Source organism: Aulonocara stuartgranti (genome assembly GCF_965226115.1).
Source record: "Aulonocara stuartgranti genome assembly, chromosome: 19".
In the NCBI taxonomy this organism is placed as follows: domain Eukaryota; kingdom Metazoa; phylum Chordata; class Actinopteri; order Cichliformes; family Cichlidae; genus Aulonocara; species Aulonocara stuartgranti.
Window position 1 is genome coordinate 8,549,473 of NC_138955.1, and position 22,143 is coordinate 8,571,615.

The 22,143-nt window shown below is 41.7% G+C and overlaps 1 protein-coding gene and 1 long non-coding RNA gene across 2 annotated transcripts in view; one reads left to right on the forward strand and one right to left on the reverse strand.

The window, feature by feature from the left end:
* Positions 1–18,027, reverse strand: part of myo10l1 (myosin X, like 1) — a 52,654-nt gene extending 34,627 nt beyond the window's left edge. The window contains exon 1 of the mRNA XM_082515590.1: positions 17,946–18,027. Within this exon, the coding sequence (XP_082371716.1) occupies positions 17,946–17,966 (21 nt within the window). The 5' untranslated portion in view covers positions 17,967–18,027. The remainder of the gene's footprint in view (positions 1–17,945) is intronic.
* LOC309695126 lies at positions 13,395–14,480 on the forward strand. The gene is made up of 2 exons (XR_014273042.1): positions 13,395–13,466; positions 14,034–14,480. It is a non-coding gene; the product is annotated as an uncharacterized lncRNA (long non-coding RNA).
* Positions 18,028–22,143: the final 4,116 nt, after the last annotated feature.

Here is a 22,143-nt window from a genome sequence, read left to right on the forward strand (position 1 = left end):
CACTCTTGTTGATGAGTCCACCTTTTAAGTGATGGTGTTATCCATAATGTATGAATTTTCTTGTAGTTAGAGCAAAGTTTCGTGGCATAAGTGCTCCAGTCTAAATCCTAAGCAGAGGCGTGAGTCCTAAAAGGCTCGGTGGACCAGCAGATGTGTGCATATGAATGGCGTGAGCAGCAGAAGACAAATGGAAAAGAATTGTTTTAGCAACAGATGGTGCCACAGCCCCAAGCATCCCCTGACAACCTTTATCACTTTCTGTTTCCTCTTCCCTCTCTCCCACTCTCTCTTTTTGGGTTCTTTCAATCCCTCAGTGCCACACACACGCACACGGATAATAACAGAAACCCAGTCATGCCTCAGGCTATGAAGCTAACCAGGCAGAAACCAGTCACACACCAATACAGTGTGTTACTTATGCACACAAATGGGTTGCTTAAGGTGAGGCTTAGGGGATAAAATGACTGAATCCATCTGAAAACAGACTTTAAGGCTGTTGGCTTTTGCAAAACATAAACCCATCTATAGTTGATCTTCTGCACTAGTCTGCAAAAAGGTTTCCTTCACTGTTCTTTGCACAGCAACTCTCTCTATATATAGCGGCCTTGTTGCTCCTCTTTATCCTCTCTGTCTTTTTTCCTGTCAGATTCCACCGCACTGAGACATTATTATGACCTGATGACCTACTCACAGTTCACTGGTACTCCACCACATGTTTTAGCTAATAAATTGGCCTTTGAGACAACTTAATCTTCAAATACTGGTGCTGTAGCGTCTGACCTGAAGCACAGTCATTGTGTAGGTGAGTTTAGGCAAGGCAAGGCAAGGCAAGTTTATTTGTATAGCACAATTCAACAACAAGGTGATTCAAAGTGCTTTACAGAGACATTAGAAACAAGAACAAATAAAAAGCATGATTTAAAATTGATTAAAACAAGCAAATAAACTAACTAACTAATTAACAAACAAACAAACAACAGTATATAAAATCAAAACAGATAAAATCAGAACAGTAGATAAAATCAGTAGTTAAATGTAAGTTTTGAAATTTAAGCTTAAAGTGTGGATTTGGTGCTTTATTCAAATGCAGCTGAGAACAGGTGAGTCTTCAACCTGGATTTAAATAAACTGAGTGTTTCAGCTGATCTGAGGCTTTCTGGGAGTTTGTTCCAGATATAAGGAGCATAAAAGCTGAATGCAGCTTCTCCGTGTCTGGTTCTGACTCTGGGAACTGATAAAAGACCGGATCCAGATGACCTGAGGGATCTGGATGGTTCATACTGGGTCAGGAGGTCATTGATGTATTTTGGTCCTAAACCATTCAGAGCTTTATAGGCCAGCATCAGAACTTTAAAGTCTATCCTCTGACGGACAGGCAGCCAGTGTAAGGACCTCAGAGCTGGACTGATGTGGTCCACTTTTTTGGTCTTAGTGAGGACTCGAGCAGCAGAGTTCTGAATGAGCTGTAGTTGTCTGACTGATTTTTTAGGTAGACCTGTAAAGATGCTGTTACAGTAATCAAGCCTACTAAAGATGAATGCATGGACTAGTTTTTCCAGGTCCTGTTGAGACATCAGATCTTTTATCCTTGATATATTCTTGAGGTGATAGTAAGCTGACTTTGTTATTGTCTTAATGTGTTTTTCTAAGTTTAGGTCTGCATCCATCACTACACCCAGATTTCTCGCCTGGTTTGTGGTTTTTAGATGTATAGATTGAAGTTCTCTGGTGACCTGTAATCGTTTTTCTTTGGCGCCAAAGACTATTACCTCAGTTTTGTTTTTGTTTAGCTGGAGAAAATTGTGGCACAACCAGTCATTGATTTCCTCAATGCATTTACCAAGAGCCTGTACAGGGCCTCGGTCTCCTGGTGACATTGTGATATATATTTGTGTGTCATCTGCATAGCTGTGATAGTTTATTTTGTTGTTGTTTATAATCTGTGCCAGTGGGAGCATGTAGATGTTAAACAGAAGGGGTCCCAAGATGGAACCTTGGGGAACTCCACATGTGATACTTGTCTGCTCAGATGTGAAGTTACCTATTGATACAAAGTATTTCCTGTTTTCTACGTATGTTTTGAACCAGTTTAGTACAGTTCCTGAAAGACCTGTCCAGTTCTCCAGTCATTTGAGTAATATGTTGTGGTCAACTGTATCAAATGCTGCACTGAGATCCAGTAAAACTAAGACTGACATTTTTCCACTGTCTGTATTCAGACATATGTCATTGAACACTTTGGTCAGAGCGGTTTCAGTGCTGTGATTCTGTCTAAAACCTGACTGGAAGGCATCGTAGCAATTATTCTGTTTTAAGAAGTAACTGAGCTGTTGGGAAACTGCTTTTTCAATGATCTTACTTAAAAACGGGAGATTTGAGATCGGCCTGTAGTTGTTCATTTGTGTCTTGTCAAGATTGTCCTTTTTCAGTATAGGTTTGATTACAGCAGTTTTTAGTGATTCTGGAAACACACCTGATAATAAAGAAAAGTTGACGATCTGTAACAGGTCTGACTCTAAAGTCTTTGAGACCTTTTTGAAAAAACTTGTTGGCAGGACATCTAAACAGCAGGAGGAGGAGTTCAGTTGACCTAAGATGTCCTCCAGGTCTTTGCTGTTAATAGGTTGAAACTGTTTCATGGTGTTTAAACAGTTTTTTGGTGGACACAGTACATATCCTGGATCTGCTGTTGATGTACCAATTGCTTGTCTAATTTTTTGGATTTTTTCAGTGAAGAATTTGGCAAAGTCATTGCAGGCCATGGTCGAATGAAGTACAGCTGCCACTGACACAGGGGGGTTTGTTAGCCTGTCAACTGTAGAAAATAAGACCCGAGCATTATGGCTGTTTTTAGTGATGATGTCAGAGAAGTAGGACCTCCTTGCATTCCTCAGTTGTAAATTATAATTGTGAAGTTTCTCTTTATAAATGTCATAATGAACCTGGAGGTTTGTTTTTCTCCATCTGCGCTCAGCTTTCCTACACTCTCTTTTTTCATTTTTCACCAGTGTGGAGTTTCTCCATGGAGACTTTTTCCTTCCAGAGATAACCTTCACCTTAATGGGAGCAATAGTGTCCATTACATTTAACATGTTAGCATTGAAGCTATTGACGAGCTCATTGACTGACCCTCTGGACAGGTCAGGTGTTAATGGGAAGACCTGGTTAAAGATCTCACTACTGTGTTCAGTTATACACCGTTTTGTGATCACTGTTGTTGATATATTTGTGTGGGCTGAGATTTTACTTTCAAAGAAAACACAGTAATGATCAGACAGGCCCACATCAGACACAGTAACCTTTGAAATGCTCAGGCCTTTGGAGATCAGTAGGTCAAGAGTGTGTCCTCTATTATGTGTGGCCTCTGTTACATGCTGAGTCAGCCCAAAGTTGCCCAGAGTGTTACTCAGGTCTTTAGTCCCTTTGTCCTGAGGGTTGTCCACATGGATGTTAAAATCCCCAACAATAATTACACAGTCGAAATCAACACAGATCACAGACAGCAGTTCACTGAGGTCATTAAAAAAGTAAAAAAGTGCAGTATTTGGGAGGCCTGTAAACATTAAGAAACACAACTTTGGATGGGGCCTTCAGCTGTAAAGCCACATATTCAAAAGACTGAAAACTTCCAGGAGATAGCTGCTTACATTGAAATGATTCATTAAATAAGACAGCAAGTTTATATCTCATACAGACATAAACTCACCTTATGTGAACCAGAAAGCAATGAATGTTTCTGCTTTCTGACTCTCTCTCTCTGTCTCCTCTTTAAGCAAATTGGTCTCCAGTCCCAGATCGATATGCAATCTCATGGTCAAACTAAGGGGAGACAGAGGGTTATAAATGACCTGCCAGCACCAAAGCCTCCACTCAGACTCATCCTCTCCTCCTCCTGTTTGTGTCCTCCTCCCCTCCTCCCATCTATTACTGCCCCAGACAGACAGAAATAGCCATGCATGACAACAAACACCAAACCTTTCTGTGGCCTAATATCTATGGCTGTAACATCGCCTTTAACACTATGCTTCGCATTGTTTCTCTGCTCCATGAAATTCAAACCAAACCACAGTCAAACAGGCCCCAGGCTCCGCCCCATTACCCTTTCGTCAAGCTCCATTAAGCGTCTATTGTCACTTTACCCTCAGAGATGACCTCTGACCTCAAGTCTTACATCCGACTCTATAACCAACAAGAAATGCTAAAACAATAGCGAGACATCTTTCCCGTAGAATGCTGTGACAGAAATACAGCAGCATAATTTCAAGTACAGCCAGGATATGTATGATGATGATGATGATGATGATGATGGCTAATGCATGAGTGTGTTTTTTTCTTCTGTGAGCCCCAAATCTTCTTTTTTTTTTTATTCACAACTGATTGATTGAACTCAACACTTTTACAAATTGTGAATTATTCTTATCAGAATTCTGGCCTTAATCCTCTTCTGAGAAAAGTCACAATTTAGAGATTAAAGTCAGACATTTAGGTATAAATTTAGACATATCCAATGAGCGCTCAGCTATACGTATGTTTGATAGAGGCCCTTTTGTCTGTTCAGGCAATTACATGGACCCCTGTGCCATATAATTAAGGCTCTTCCCATGGAGATAGTCTCTGATGAAGGATCTCTCCTTCTGAGAGGAGCTCTCTCCAAAGCAAATGCTGAGTGCAAACATATGACCAACATCCGCAGGAATGGAATCACTCATTAAACCTTAAATGTTTTTCACTGGTCATGACATAAAGCTATGCTCTGTGGTTAACACGAGCTGAGATATGTGATCAACTTAAAAAGAAGCTGTTGACTGTCATGGCTGCATTGAGAAGAAAGATAAGAGACGAAGAAATAAACCCCTCTGGTTCATATGAATCCAATGTAGCAACAAAGGGTCAACTGTAGACAACGTGTTTCATGACTCCACCCTTTAAAGATTGTTTTTGTGCATTTCTGGACTTCTTCTATCATTAGTGCTGCTTTTTTGGTTTTGGTTTTATATCATTTTTTGTGGTCAGAACAGGACTTAGAGGGAGTGATCTAAAAATAGCTGCAGAGCTGGGAGACGTTCTGAGGGACACAGGAAGGGGATTTTAAATCATGCATGATTTTGGCTTGTAAAAGCACCATAAAATTCTTTATGTAAGCATACTCAAGAGCTGTGCATGTTTTACAAACACTAATGAGCCCGCGCTAACCTTCTCAACAGACACTTTTGGTCCTGATGCCCTGGCTATCTGTGAAGTTGTGCTGTTTTAAGCTAAATGCACATGCACAATGGCACATGTTGGTATTAGCAATTTAATGTTTAGCTAATTTAAAATACAAAGTTTAAGTGCGAGTTATAATAATATTGGACTGGTCCATCTTCAGAGGAAACTGAATATCAGGACACTGAAAATTGTTCCATTGCTTCTTGTAGATGTTCAAACTGGACACACTGACAGTCAGACTTTGACTTTGACTTTGACTTTGACCAACAGCTACAAGACTTAAAAAATGGCAATCAGAAAAAGGTGAGATAAAAAGTCAAACTACACATAAATAAATGACAGCTTAAAGAATGAGAGGAGTCACTGTGGGGCAAAGTCACGTCTGACAAACTCAGTGTAAACTAAAAGGACAACAGAGGAGAGGAGACAGACAGAGAGGGCAGACAAATGGGGAAAATGAGGACAATGAAGACGAGGGCAGGAAAACAGCAAAGTGTGTAACAAAAGGTTACAAGTACAGGAGGTTGAAGAAGACACAAAATGACAGAAACGAGACACGAATTAATAAATGATGCCAAGAGCAGATGACTGCTCAGCAGCAGATAAAAAGAAAAATAAAAACCAGCGTGGTTTTTTTTTTGGGGGGGGGGGGTTGTGTATCTGTGTTTGTAAAAACTGTCAATCCCTTTCTAATCACAAGCATCAGGTAGTAATTTTTATTAGGCTCCAGGATGAAGGGACCACTTATGGCCTGGTCCTCTGTGATTTTGTTAAATAATGTGACAAATCTTCAGTTAACTGTAGTTTAAGTTATTAACAGTTAATTAATTAACCCTGTATCACTATATATAATTAGTTAGTTAGTTATAGTTCCACCATAACGTTATGAAAATGCCACACGAGTGAACTGTCAATATGAGGCAGAGAGCACAAATCAAAGAGCAGCAGAAAATCCTAGAAAGTAGTGTGGTGTTTCGACAGAAGAACGGAGACGGCTTGGTTTGTAATGGAACGTATATATTCAGCAGTAGTTCGCCATTTTACATCTCACCATACACTTCACTTCTTCTCTCCTTCCATCATCCTTAGTCACAGAGCCCCCTACTGGTAACTGAGTATATGTTCATATTCAGTCCCCCTTGTAAGCAACCCTTCACCATCTTAGCAGTGTATGTAAACACAACATCTCTCCTCATTCTCACAGAATTCTACTACCTCAGTATTACTTACTTAGTATGGCAACATTACTATTTGCACAGAACATTATCAGTAGTAAACTTTGCAACCAGACAGCATTTTCAATACCTATTTCACTTATAACATTACTGGGTGTTTGAACTATACCCGTGATCTTAACATACAATCTTGTTATGGTGCCTAAATCGTCCTTTATAATGAATACTTGTACCGTTAAGGTTACTGTAGTAACTTAACAACCTTAAGTCACAAAACTCACAAATAAATCACAGTAAATCAATCCTCTATTATACTTGGACCTCAGAACTAGCAGTATGGAACTTAACATTAGCACCCAACAGCTCAAGCGTGTTTTTTTCACTTTTTTTTCTTTTCATTTTTTTTTTTTTTAAACTCATTTCATAACATAATCCTTGGTCCAAGCTGGTAACTGTCTCGGTCTGTTAGGAACAGAAGGTCTTTTAGGAGTTTCTCTTGTGTTATTTTCAACCTCGTCACCAGCCTGCAACGGCTCAGCATTCTCTGCGCGGCAGAGTGAGAGACGGGCTGCATTCCATCTCTTTCCATCACTCAAGATGAAGGTGCTCAGTCCAGTCTGTTGCTGCACTGACAGTGGATCAGTGAACTGTCTCTCTCCCTTCCCCACTCGGAAAGGTTTACGTATCCGCACCCTGTCACCGACCACAAGCTGGGGAGGTTTTGCCCCTCTCTTTGCATCAGTGTAGCGTTTACTCTTACGTTGCTGGTGAGAGACTCTGGCCCTGCATTGGTCATACTGTCCTGTGTCTTTGGGAAACGGCAGGACATTTAGCTTTGTTCTCATGGGTCTCCCTCTGAGAAGCTGGAACGGAGCTGCTCCAGTCGTTGCATGAGCTGTAGCACGGTAATTCTGTAGCATCTCTGTCACGGCGGGCTTCCACAGCTTCTGGGACACCTGTGCAGCCTGAACACAGTCCTTCAGCACTCTGTTGAATCTTTCAACACACCCGTTCGCTTGAGGGTGATACACACTTGTTCTGATGTGCTTGATGCCCCTTTCCGTCAGGAAATCAGCAAAGGCAGATGAAGTGAATTGTGGTCCATTATCTGTGGTAAGCTCACAAGGGTTTCCCTCCCGTGCAAAAACTGAAGACAAGAACCTAATCACAGTGTCTGTAGTAGCTGATGAAGTAAAGGCTACTTCTGGCCATTTGCTGAAGTAATCGACCAGTGTGATGGCAAACCTGCAGTCCTGCGACCCGCGGTCAAAAGGTCCAACAATGTCAACGGCCACATGCTGAAAGGGACCATCTGGAAACTGAACCGGCTGTAAGGGAGTAGGAGCAGTTTTGGCCGTTTTGTCACACAATTGACAGACTGAGCACGATGACAGAATCGCATGGACTTGAGTATCCATGCATGGCCACCAGTAAAGCTCTCTGAGCCGCTGCTTTGTGCGAACTATGCCCTGGTGACCTTCGTGTGCGAGGCATATCACCTTTTCCCGCAGGGACCTTGGGACCACCAGACGTGTCCCCCGGAAAACCAACGGTGATTCCACAGCAAGTTCATGTCGCACCAGGAAATACGGCTGTATCTCAGGTGAGAGAGACCTTTTCACCTTAGGCCAGCCTGAGCGGATAACCTGTTGGAGCAGAGAAAGGTCAGGGCAGTCCTCACATTCAGCTTTAAAATCCGTCAACGGTGTCGCTGTCAAGAGAGGAGAAACTTCAGCTATCTCCCAGAGAAGGTCTTTTTCAGCATCAATGTCAGTGCTGGAGTACATCAGGGGAACCCGTGAGAGGCAGTCTGCGATGACATTCTGAACACCAGGACGGTACTGCACATCATACTGAAAACACATCAGCCTTGCAGACCATCGTGCGATTCTCATGCCCGCTCTGTTCATACCTTTGGTGCTGAGAAGGGTAGTAAGAGCTTGGTGGTCAGTACGAAGTGTGAATCTGCGGCCCCATACATATGTACGCCATCTTTCCACCGCCCAGACACAGGCTAACGCCTCCTTTTCTGTGGTGGAGTACTTTCTTTCAGCAGGAGACAGTGTTCGGGAGGCGAACGCCACAACCCGCTCCACTTGATCTGGATGTAACTGTGTCAACACAGCGCCTAGCCCATAGTCTGATGCGTCTGGGGTGATAAAAGCAGGCAAGTCAGGGTCATAGACGGCAAGTGCGGGACTTTCCAGAAGGAGTTTTTTCAGGTTACTGAAGCTCTCATGTGCTGCCTCGTTCCACTGGAGTTCGACTTTCATGTCTGTTTTCAGCAACTGTCGCAGTGGCTCCACCAGTGTAGCATAATCTGGAATAAATTTACTGAACCAGGATGACAAACCCAGGAACGAGCGCAATGCAGCCATATCCTTTGGAGCAGGAGCCTCAGCAATAGCAGTAAGGTGATGTTGGCTTGGACGTAGGCCTTCCTTTGAGATTACATGGCCCAGGAATGTGATGTGTGACTGGCAGAAGGAACTTTTCCCAGCATTAATCTGCAGGCCGACATCTCTGAGACGTTGGAGAACAGCTTGCAGGCGTGTATCATGCACCTCCTTTGATGTTCCGTAGACGATGATGTCATCCAAGTAGTTGCGAACACCAGGCAGATCTTTCAGGACCGTTTGCATCATTTTCTGGAACGCCGAAGGTGCTGATGCTAGGCCAAATGGGACACGTGTGAACTGGAACAGTCCCTCATGAGTGATGAAAGCAGTCAGCTTGCGGCTCTCCGGATGCAAAGGTAATTGGTGGTATGCTGAGCTGAGGTCAATCTGGCTGTAGTGAGTGGCACCTGCCAAGTCAGAAAACAGATCCTCCATATGAGGAAGAGGATGGCAGTCAGCAATAATGCTCTTATTGGGTTCACGAAGGTCAACACACAGTCTCAACTCCTTTTTTCGCTTTCTGGCCACGACCAAAGGACTCACCCACTCAGCTGCATCGATCCTTTCAATTATGCCAGCTTTGAGTAAGCGAGAGAGTTCTGCTGACACCTCTGTACGTACACTTAATGGCAGGCGTCTCAGCTTTTGGCGTACAGGCCGCACATTGTTGTTTACCTGTACTTTATGGATGAACCCTTTAACACATCCAAGTTGAGCTGGTGGAATAGGATCAACATTGTACACAGCAGACTTCTGGTTAGACGAATCCGGCTCATCTGCAGTTTCATCCTGAATACGGTCCACTTTGCCTCCGACGATGCAGACGTTCAGTGCTCTAATGAGGTCGAGGCCTAATAGCGGGGAACCAGCTTTGACAATGTAGAAGGAAGCAGGAACTTTTTCATTCTGTGCATGCAGTGCAACTGATGCAGGCAGACAACCCATCACAGCCAACTCATCTTTAGCATAAGTAACTAGTTTGACTTTAGGTCGCACCAGTGAACAGTCTGCAAAATACTGTCTGTAGATAGTTTCTGGCAGAATAGACACAGAAGCTCCAGTGTCTACTATCAGCTCTACTGTCTTAGAGCCACCTTGTACAGTTTCAATGTCGACAGTGCAGGTAAGCTTATCTTGAATAGCTGCCATCATTTTAGCATCTTGCACGCACAGTACTGCCAATTCTGGAACCACTACTTCTCTCACTTCACTGACTGACGACTTACATACCTTGGCAAAATGTCCCTTTTTCCCGCAGTTATTGCATTTTGAAGAAGCAGCCGGGCAGTTTTTATCATTAGCTAAGTGCTTGTGAGAACCACACCTGAAGCACTTCCGCTGCTGCTGCTTTGAACCTCCCCGTTTGCGTTGGTCTGGAGTGCAGCCTTTAGCGGGGCGAGGTCCTCTCCTCTGGTGAGAGTGGGAATTTGCCGCGTCGACTGTCTGAACAGGCGCGGTCGGACACGAGCCGGGTGTGGAGAGTAGAGTAGCGTTTTTGACTGCTGCTTCTACCTGGCTCGCAATAGTTAGAGCCTTATCCAGTGTGAGTTCATCCTCCAGTAACAGTTTGTCTTTCACAGCGCTGAGATGAGCATTGGAGATCAACTGATCTCTTATCATTTCACTTTCCATTTGTCCAAAGTTACAAGATGAAGCTAATGCTCTCAGAGCCACCACATACTGAGAAACAGTCTCATCCGCTCGTTGCATACGCTGTCTGAATGTATGACGGCACGCCACGACATTCACTTTCGGCACAAAGTGCTTCTCCAGTGTGCTCATGGCGTCAGCATATGTATCACCTTGCTCCGGTAACGTGTAGAATAACCGCTGTCCCTCCGGGCCCAAGCAGTGTAGCAAAACAGCGCGTTTCCTAGCATCCGGCCATGCGTCTCCCGTGGCATTGATTACTAGCATGTAATTGTCGAATATTTTCCGCCATGTAGTAAATGGAATCGGCGGCTCACCCACATGTGGAAGAAAAGATGGTGGACTCGGAACTGATGCGCTCATCCTCGTCGCCAATTTGTGGTGTTTCGACAGAAGAACGGAGACGGCTTGGTTTGTAATGGAACGTATATATTCAGCAGTAGCTCGCCATTTTACATCTCACCATACACTTCACTTCTTCTCTCCTTCCATCATCCTTAGTCACAGAGCCCCCTACTGGTAACTGAGTATATGTTCATATTCAGTCCCCCTTGTAAGCAACCCTTCACCATCTTAGCAGTGTATGTAAACACAACAAGTAGGATTATCACAAATATGTAGTAAATTTGTATGTGAACTGGAGAGACAGCTTCCTTTGCCTTTTTCCTTGCAAAAAGCATTCTGATCTGTCGTCTTAGCGTAGCGCTGCCTGTGTTGGAGACCTAAACTGTGTCAGTAATATTCCATTAAAGGTGATAATACAATCAGGACAGCGAGGCTTTTAGCAGATTATGGCTGCTGGAAGGAGAGCAACAGCATGTGTTTATCCGTGCGGTCTGTGCATGTTGGTGTGTCTGTGTGTATCCTTATGTGCATGTGGGCTAGTGGGTGTCACTGGCCTGTACATCTGCCGTTAAAAGGGATTGCAGTGCAGATTCAACACTGCAGGTATAAATAAACATCTGAGCGTAAATGGAAACATGATCACAGCAAAAAACATTAAGAGCATATTAATTTATCCATAGTCATATACCATGAGTGTCTTTTAATTTAGGTTTTATAAAATGACTCCAGGTCATTTTTTGAAATGTTGCAGGGGCATCATTATTATAATTATAATTATTTTTATTTATTTATTTTTATCCTTTTTATTATTTGTAGGAAACAAAGCTTAAAACTAACACTTTTTAAATTGAAATTGGAAGGTTCAATGAGAAAGTTTGGGATATCAGTTGTCGCCAAAAACCCTTTTTAGGGGAGTTTTCAAGACACAAACATAATCAATATCTACAAAGGTTTTTTTGGAAGAGAGCTAAAGAAATATGGGTGTCATCTGCATAGATATTATGAGTCTCCAGGTGCTTTTAAAAGATTTCACTTTGAGAAAGCATGTTCAAATGAAAAAAGGGTCCAAGAATCGATCCTTGGAGGAAACCATATAGCATAAGGTAACAAATTGTTACATGAGTGGTCAAACTTAACCCCATGTGACCACTCATGTGGGGTGGTCACAGTTACTCTTGCAAAGAATTGAAGAATTCCCTCCTCTTTATCTAGAAGCTTGTATGTTCAAATGTAGTCTCTGATCACTCAGGTGTCTTGATTCATTCTTTTTGCTTTTTAATGAAAATCTTGAAAAATCCATATTTTCTATGCAGTTGAGAACAGAATATGTCAGCGGTCTACATTCTGTAGTCTCTGCCATCTTTTGTTACCAGTGCTCTTTAGCAATTGTTGGATACCTATGTTGGCACCTTGAGGATAATGAGCAATGAAACCATTAGAGCCAGGTCAATGTATCACAAGACTGATAACTTTTACAATATTAGCTAATATAAGTGTATTAGCTCTATTAGTGTTGGCATTTGTAACAGCTAACAAATGAAAATACAAACAATAAATAAGACAGGTGAGAAACACCCTTTAATGTTGTTAAGAGGATTAACATTGCATAGTCTGTCCACTTGCCTGATGCCAACATGCATTTGGAACGGCACAAAGACAACAACTGACAAACATAACTGATCTGAGCAGAGCATAAATAACTCAAAGAATTACCACACATAACAAAGGTTACAGAAATCTGTTTAGGTTTTGTGCAGCTGAAAGAAAAACATAGTGGCCAAAATACCAGAATATCAGATTTTTAAATCACCAAATATCAGTATCAGCATTGGTCTTAAAAATCTTAAATCGCTTGGGCATTAGAAACCATTTTAACTATGACAGATCTATGTATAACAACATCAGTCCTGGTTACTAACATCATCTCCACCAATGGAAAACACTTCATCATTCAGTGTTTTCCCATTATATGTATGTACCAGGATGCCTGTGTTTTTAATGTAGTGTATATGTATGTATCTTTATAGAACTACTTTTTTCTGGGGAATCTTGGATGATCGGAACACATGGGTGGCTGCTAATTTCAAAACAATCTTACAGGGAAAAAAGAAAGAAACCAACATTCCCATAGTTGCCTGGGATTTTTTAAAGTATGGTTTAGAAATTACCTCTACGTGATTCCTTTTCAAAACTTTTTACAATTAACAAAGTGCTTGATTTCTATCCCCCTGTGTCCATCCAACTAGGATGGCAAAGGCACTTATGCAGAAAGATCTTTACGTCATGGATTTAACCTGCAGTCCATATAACTACTGGACAGCAGAAATGCAACGAGTTTTAAGAACATAAGTGCCCTTTATTTCCTGCTTGGCTGCATAGCTGTTATTTTAGGAATATCTGAAGCCTTGGACAGCTTAATTCCAAAACAAACATGATTTTCCGAAGGTAAACTGGATCAAGGTCTGCTGTTAAATTACAAACCAGGAGCAAGTGTGTGTGTATGTAAAGTACAAATCCTCTTTGAGCTCTGTGCTAATTATCACATTCTCTCACATCTTGGATTAAACTACAGTCACACCCCCACTAACACCCTGGCAACAGGACTCCACGGCAACAGTGTGGAAACAGGATACCATGGAAACAGCCTTTCTCCTCTAGGCACTGGTAGATGCTGGGAGTTGATGTCCAGGTGAAGGGGGTTGCGATCTGATTTGAATGTTTTCAGCACAGTTTGTTTGTTTGTTAAGCAAAAACTAAGTCAAATTTTAGAAAACTTGATGAAGGACTAGGCTGTTACCAAAGAACACAGTAAATGTTAATACTGTTCTCACAGTTTTGTTTAATTTTTTTTAACTGTTTTTAACTTGTCTTAAATATCCTTCGTCTGTGCTAAAGCTTGTGTTTTATTGTTATTTTTATTGTTGTTTGTCTGTCAATCTGCCACCATGATTACACAAAAACTACCAAATTTCAGCAATGAAGAAGCTTAGCAGGGTTGAAAGAAGACCTCTTGGTGCAGATCTCTATCAAGGGATAATTTGCTTTCAGTGCAGAATTTTTGCAACTTGTCATCAGGAGTATGCAAAATCTAAATGAGCAATTTTCATGACATTTCTAGAGGTGAACCATGGTCAGAGGACTAAACCCTGCATATCTAGATCCCTATAGTAAAAAATTGCAAAACACTGCCAATGGCCTGTGGGGATTTTTAATCATGCCTAATGTTTTTTTTCTTCTTCATTCCTCTGCTCATTAGGGGTCACCACAACAGATGATCTTCCTTCATCTTATCCTCTCCCTTGCATCTTCTTCTGACACATCAACGATCTGCATGTCCTCCTTCACTATATCCATAAACCTTGTATGTAATCTTCCTTTTTCTTTCCTCCTGCCTCAATGGCATTACCAGTCACAGTCCCTACATTTAAAACTCTTCTCTATAGCCACCATACTACCTTCCCTTCTCTGTCGCTGCCTCTAAACGTGCCTACCCCCACTCCTCTTCCTTTGTTTTCACTCAACAACAGCATAAGAAATCTCATTCTCAACGATCCGCATGTTTGATTTGGCAAAGATTTAACACCAAATGTCCAGTACAGAGAGTACACTGGCTCCATGGTTTACTTCATGGCTGTTTTAATAATGATTAATGGTTGTGGAAATGGTTCAGATTTTTGCCAATTTAATTACAACTTAATATGTATGATATCTGATATCTGAGTTTATCGTAATAGCATTAGAATGTTTTTTGACACTGGACAAACCAGACAAATTCATTTGGTTTAGAAATCGAACTGCTCTGTTGGTTTAGGACCATTAGTCCAATCAATCAAATTGGGCACAGTCTAGTCCAGAAGCCCATAAATATAATTAAAGACTTTTAAATCAGGAAAGACAAAATACAATAGAAATTATGAAATATGCTATGTTTCATTTATTGTTACCCAGAAAATTGTGACATTTGATAGTTGTATACTACCATAGCATCATGGGAAATGTAATTAAATTCATATCTTGTAACATAGCTTTATTTTAGATGAGGCAGAGCTGTTTCACCTACACATGCTGGGGGGCGGAAACAAAAAACAAAAAAAAGAAGTGATTTAAAGGAGAAAAAAAGATAAAGTGGAAACAGAGAGGAGAGAATAGAGAAAGACAGAGCTGCCAGAAGGGGGAGGGAGGCTGACTGAGCAGCTCTTAAAGCGGTTGGTTGAGCGAGATGGAGAAGCACCAAGAGAGTGGCCGCAGGGAGAGAGAGAGCATCAGAGGGAAGGGAAAAGAAGAGAGAGAGAGAGAGAGAGAGGGAAGCAAAACTGATGCAGCTCCAAAGCAGAACAAATGTGTTTGGAGCTGCTGAATATAGGTCACACATCTCCAGTGACTGTTCCCTTACCTCCACTGAACCAGATTCCTGCAGTATGCACTTCATACCAAATCCGGCATAATTTGTACCACAATGGATTGGCATGGGCTCTGCTTAATTTACCCTAAGGTTTTTTCCATGAACACCCATTGCACGAAAGAAAAAGGACCGATTTTTCTTTTTCTGCAATTAGAAGACACTTTATGCTGTTCAAGCTGCATAAAAATGCTTCCATGAATGTTTCACTGCATATGTGCAAATTGCCATGGAGAATGCACACTGAATATTACATTTTTATAATCACCCTCATAGTGTGAGAAACCTTTTATTGCTCCTCAGCTACTCTCGGTACAGGATACAGCGACCACTCAACAAATTGAAAGGTAGTAAATAAAGATTTACTGTTTATTCAGTTACACGGACAAGCAAGCGAGACAGAAACAGAAGGGTCTTTAGTGAATATCAAACTGGATAAAAACAAATGGCACCAAAGCTGTTCCTTGTCTATTCGCACATGCCTATCTCACAGTTATTGGTTCATTTCAGCTTTACACCCGTTCAAATCTACTACACGTGCACTGACACGAACGCAAACTATCACCTCTGAAAACAAATGTCACCCAACTCACTCATAAGCACATTTAGATACTCAAATTTAGATACTCAAGTGCTGACAGCAAAGTACTCAGCAGTCATCATGAAGCAGCTCCAGGGAAAATTATTTTTGATAAAACTGATAAAACATAAAACTGTATGTATAGAATCTATTAAAGACAAAGCACTTAAAATGTTTGCTGATTGTGCTCCAAAACTTCCAGCTTCTGTAAAGCCCAGTCAGGTTTACATATAAACAACAGAACTGAAGCTAAGACATTTTTAAAAGTTTTTAAAATTTTAACCCAGTTTAGGAAATAACTTGTTTGAAACTAGCTAAGAGTATATAAGAACTTAAGAAGCACTTTTTAAATTTAAAAAACACTCAAAATACCAGATGGAATCTGCACCAGGAGTAACAATTTGTTTTTTTTCAGCCACCATAACAAGGAAGTGATTGGGTTCTTTTCATATTAAGAGTGCATAAAGTCACCACAACTGCCATAATTGACTACTAACCAGGCCAGTATGATTATGCGGGGATTATACAGTAGTCTAATACCACCTGATATTTCATGCTTGGCTGGATGGCCATCACATTTTCTGCCTGGGTTGAGAGAGACAGAGACAGAGCGGTCAGTTGTTCACTCTTTTTTTTCTTCAGCGATCCAAATGGAGGAATGCAGGGGTACAGGATGGAGCAATGAAAGCAGAAGAGGAAAGAAACTAAGTGGATGCTGGACAGACACCTCCCAGAAGGATTGATTACTCAGCACCCGACTACTGCATGAAGTCATGTTTCTGGGTAGCAGCTTATGCATGTCTGCAGGGCCTCGTAACTCAATAAGTCACTCCATTTTCAGATCTAATGCAGCCTTTCATAGTCTGTGCAGTGTGGGGCTGCTTTATGGTGGTCTGTGAATCAATGCTATGATCAATATATTACAGACAAACTGATGGGAAATGAAGCGGGAGTGTTGGTTTTTGTGTTTTGGTGTAGTTGTGTGGTAATCTGTGGGCTTATGGTGGTTATGTCATGCAGTTTGAGAAGAAGTATGATCAGCAGTGATTCTCATAGCTCTGGTGCCCAAACATATACCCTCACAACCACTAGCACATGGATACACACACACTAATAAATTGCATGACATCACTGCCAATGTGAGAGGCATTTAAACCCATATCAGATTAACTTAAGATGGGGGGAGGATAAGTAGCTTGGAGAGGATGGATACTGGCATCGGAGTCAGTGGACGAGACTGTTTGGGTGCCTGAGCCACTAAATGGGGGGTCTGAGGAACAAGACACAAATGAAGACAGGGACTGGTAGGAAGCTTGTATCTCCTGATTAGGGTGTGAACATGTACGGCAAAGGACCTATAAGGAAAGAAAATAAAGCAACAGACAATGACAGCCTAAAATGCTTACAACTCTGGATCAGATTAGAGGAAAATGAGACTGGTTTTGTCATCTTAGTGGGAGAGTGGGAGATTGATTAATAACCAATGTTTTACTTAATTTTCAATTACAAGGGCAGTTAATTTATCTCCCTCCTGCTTCACCTATTCGGTCTCACATACACACAAACACACACACAGACATATCCCTTGCACTGCTCCTCCTCCCTCCTCTTTTACCTTCCTCTACCGGCCCAAACCCTGCCATGGATCCGATCTCTATCCCATTCACAGCGCAATTTAAAAAAAAAAAAACATACACACACACACACACACAGAGTGGGTCTGTTCGCGGCAGCATGCCGTGGTAGGGCTGTTGCTGAAGGCCAACACGGTTTACCCTCCCTTAACAGATTGGCTTTAATCCGGCAGTCATCCTTATGGATGCAAAAGCCCATGTCAGCTCCCGTTTGGCCAATTTTTCTGCGGCTCTGCTCTGAATTAATTCACCAAGCCGGTAGTCAGGCCCTGATCCTCTGCAGTGATAATGAAACAAACGGTGTTTTTCCCCCAGATACATGAAGACTATAACATATAGTGGGACCAGGCCTTCCTCTGGGTTTTGGGGGGGCGGACGGTGAGGATGCTTCTGCTCGACGGAAGCAAAGCGGCACCTGCCATAATTGACGTGAATCAAAATGAAACCGTATCTTGCAGTATAGACATGCAGCGGTGTAAATCCAGGCATCATCACGCCATTAATGTCATTCATGTTTATCTCCGTAACCGTGACACAGATTCTCAGTGGCCTTACCTCTGCAAAAAACGCCTCCATCCTGCCTACTCCTCCCTGACGACTCGCGCCCGGCCCGGCAGAGCGCAGACACCGGCTCCGGTCTCGGGTGCGCAAATCTCACCAACTGAAGAGTGAGCCTGTTTGTCGAGATGAGGGAAAGGTAGCAGTGCCTCTGTGTTGGTGTTTCCCATTCAACGAGCGTTTATTCTATGACCTCCGAAATAGCCCAATTTCTCAAACACACCTCAGCTGCGTCCACGCTCTATGCGCAAAGAAAACCACACATGAGAAAATTCCACGGAGGCTGAGAGGAAAAAAATGAAAAATGTCCACGCCAGGGATCCGTCGGAGGAACGCTAATTGAAGCGCCCCGGTTTTCCAGGTCTGCCTGGTTTGTGTATCAGCGTATGTGTGTAGATATATGTGTGTGTATGTGTGCACGTGTGAGGATGTGAGTATCCTGCGTGGGGTTGCGAGAGGACCAGTCCGGGGGTAGGATGAGCTTGACGCTGTCTACTCGCACACACCGATGGGGCGGTGCAGACACAGCCCCCTCCGATATAAAGCACACATTATAAGCTCACACGTACAGATGTGCAAGCAAACCTTAACCAGCGCTTTTGCGGTCACAGACAGTCCACCTAGAGGTGAGATGACGCTTCTGTGGTTGTTGACAGATGAAAGAACCTCTGTCCCTCTTGGTCTAATTACAGATGATCATCCCGAACCAGATTATCCGGCTTCATCCCATCACGTCAGTGTTCATAAAGCAATGAGTTCCGGAAAAAAAGAAAGAAAGAAAAGAGTATTTTTGTTTTTATAAATGAAATAAGATGATAAATGCTGGTGAAGCAGGTTGCCTTGTTTGGAGAGATTAGGTCTCTTATTTAAAAATTTGTTCTGTCAAAATGCTCGAGAATGAAAAACTCAAAGCCAATGTAGACGGTTTCTTTTTGTTATAGAACTACTTTATTTTAAAAAATTAATGTGTTAATGTATTGTAATGTATAGTTTTTTGATGTCTGATCTTTTTCAAAAGCATGTGCCGCAAAAAAAATCATGAACAAAATTATTTGAATTTTATTGTCTTGTAATTTCATTTACCAGTGAATCACAAGATGTTGCTATTGATGTAGCTCCCAGAGTATTAGTGAGCATTTGAGTAATAAAGACATCAGATAGATTGTATAAAACCTGTTACCACAGCTGTTACCTTCTGTGCAAAAATTTGCTTGTGTATCAAGAGTATAAAGTTATTATAACCATTAAGGCCATGAATACAGACAAGCTGACATGGAAGTTTATAAAGCTGAATAAATGATATCTAAATTAGCAATGAGGCAAGTGCTGTCAAGAGCATTCATGCTTTTCCAAAACCAGTGCACAAAGAGAAAGTGGGGCCAGAGGGATTGGTGATGGTGGTGGGGGGCATTGCTATATAATCTTTCTTTCTTTCAAAAAAAAAAATGTTGCTTGGTGTATAGGAGTAGGCTTGGTTACAGAATCAGTCAGAGCCCCTGCCCCCAGGCTGAAAAATGATATCTCATGACACACACTCACACACACACACGACCATAACAGTGAGGGTGAAACATCCCAAAATCAGAAAGAAAAACCAATGAAGTCTCCAAAGACCACAGTTTGGTATAAATAAACAGACAGCTGGTTTATGTGATGTGGACCGTGTGAGGTTTTTATTCTTCTTTTCACAGCACCAGGCTGGAGGGGCCAGGTGCAGCTTTTAGGAGCCCAGCAGGCTGAGGCCTCTCTTGGGTAAAGCACAAGCTCAGCCTGTTCCCCACGGAGCCCTGGAGGTATAGGGGTGGAGAGGCTCCTGTGTGCATGCTTGGAAGTATTATTTAGCTGTACCCTCCGTCTTCATCAGAGCAACAGCTCAAAAACTAGACCCGCCAGCAGGGCCCCATGCACGTTTTGTGTTTGTGATTAGACACATACACACATGCATGTACACAAACACTCAGGAAATGAGACCCAATCTTACTGATCATTTCTCTGATCTCACTTTTGAAGGAAAAGGAACATTGGTACTCTGGGACTTTCACCTGATTTTGAGCATCAATTTTACACCTAATGACTGGGGTTTGTCACACTAAGACAGTTCAGGTAAAGTTAAGCAAAATGGAAATGATTAGTTGATTTATTGATTCACTGATTAAATGCTCAGCACAAATTGATCCGAAAAATGTTTTAATTATCATCTGTAAAATTTACTAAAACATTTTTTCTACTTCCAGACCATCAAATGGGAAAAATTCCTGCTTCCTTCTGTTTTTTTTTTACTGTAGTTGAAACTCTCAGGTCTCAGATGTTGCAAAAGGGCTTCCACAAATGATCTTTTAAGCAAAATAAAAATGTCTATGATGAAAAAATCTGTTGTTTATTGTTTCCAGTTCAAGTTTTAACTACACAACACACTGATCTTCTTTTTGATTATCTGTCAGCACTAAACCCCTCCTGGCTGCTACATGAGGGTGATTTAAACAAACGCACTGACTGTATTTTTGATTTTTACATGGGAGTCAATAGAGCAAAAGTAACAGCTACAAATTTGCCCAGAAAGATCTCTGATGCGGAAAGACAGAGGAGTCGTTGCTGTTCATGACCCAGCAGACTAACTCATCCAATGTTCACATGTGTACAGGAACACACACACACACACACACACACACACACACACACACACACACACACACACAAGCATTGAAATACACAGACAAGAAAGTATGGGCTATTAAATTCTCATTACCATGACAACACCAGGACTGAGTGACCCTCAGCAGTGAATTGTGGGATAGATTTTGTTCCCTGCAAGTCAGGAGCAACTCTGCTTACTCATCTGACCACAGCTTCATCTCTTTCCCCTTGATGTCTCCTTCTCCTCTTACTGTTAACTGAATATTTGTGTGGGTGTGGGTGGGTGTTGTGGACAGATCATCAATAAGTCTGATGGTACTCTGGGTGAAAACTGGTTAAATACTAAAGGTGGTCATACCAAATATTGACTTTCAAGCTCATTTGTATTGTGAAAACTCAGTTTTTACCTTACATACTGTACTTCCACCCACTGCACCTATTTGCCACCTTCCAAGACCGGATCAAGACTTTTGTGTAATTTAACAATTGAGTTGACTGAGTGTGTGCATGTCATATGTTGCATGTGCTAACAGGCATCACTCCCGGTGATACATGCAATCAGTTTTATGAGCAGAGCACCCATAAATCTTTCTACATTTATTACCATCTTTCATTTTAAGTCTTTGATCTTCTGTGACCTCCCCCTCTCACTTTGGATGTGTTTATGGTTGTCTGAAAGGACACGTTGATTGAAAGAGCTCCAGAGAAACTCAGCGTGAAATGTCCCAGTTGATCATCAACCCTACTTTGTAGTGATTAACTGGTAAAATGGGGCAATCCAAAATAAGGCCTCGGGGCTATATTTAGTTCTCAGCAAGTTCTATAAATGGTCACACAAAGACAAAAAAAAAAAAGCATTGTGTGGTCAGATACATGGACAGATATGCATCACAGAATAGTTTTTAGGTTACATGGGATCACAGGGAGTATTTAGTCAATGTTTTGTATTTCTTTAAATATTTATGAGGTTGCATTCTTACGAAAAAATTCATTTTTTCTCTGATGGAGCAGATGGGTCATCCTTTGAATCCACCTCTATATGATAACGTTCAAGCTTGTGACCAGGATAAACTAAGGTTTTGGGTTTTTTTTTTTAGTTTATTCTGGATTTTTCCCATTTATGATGTGACAGTGATTTCACAGACGTAATATTCTTCACTAACAATCCCTTGGGTAAAATAAAGGAAAAGTAAAGTAAGGAAAATGTATGAAAAATGGCCTGCGACTGATTTACCACTCTGCCTCCAACATTCCCATTATGAAGAAGGCTTTTTGTTCCAGATATTACTGCAATCATCCTCAAATATCAGCAGCTGGGTATGTTGGGTGTGGCTGTGTGCAGGCAGGAATAGGACCCAAGGTGCAGACTCCGGAGACAGACGTGAACTCAAAAAGGCTTTAATTTGGTACTCAAAAATATAACATAACTGAAAAAACTCAAAACAAACTTAAACCAGAGGAATGCCAGAACACACAGCTAAGAAAACAGTAGATCGCGACACAGACACTAAGAAACACAGGGCTTAAATACACAGAGGGAGCAATCAGGAAATGAGTAACA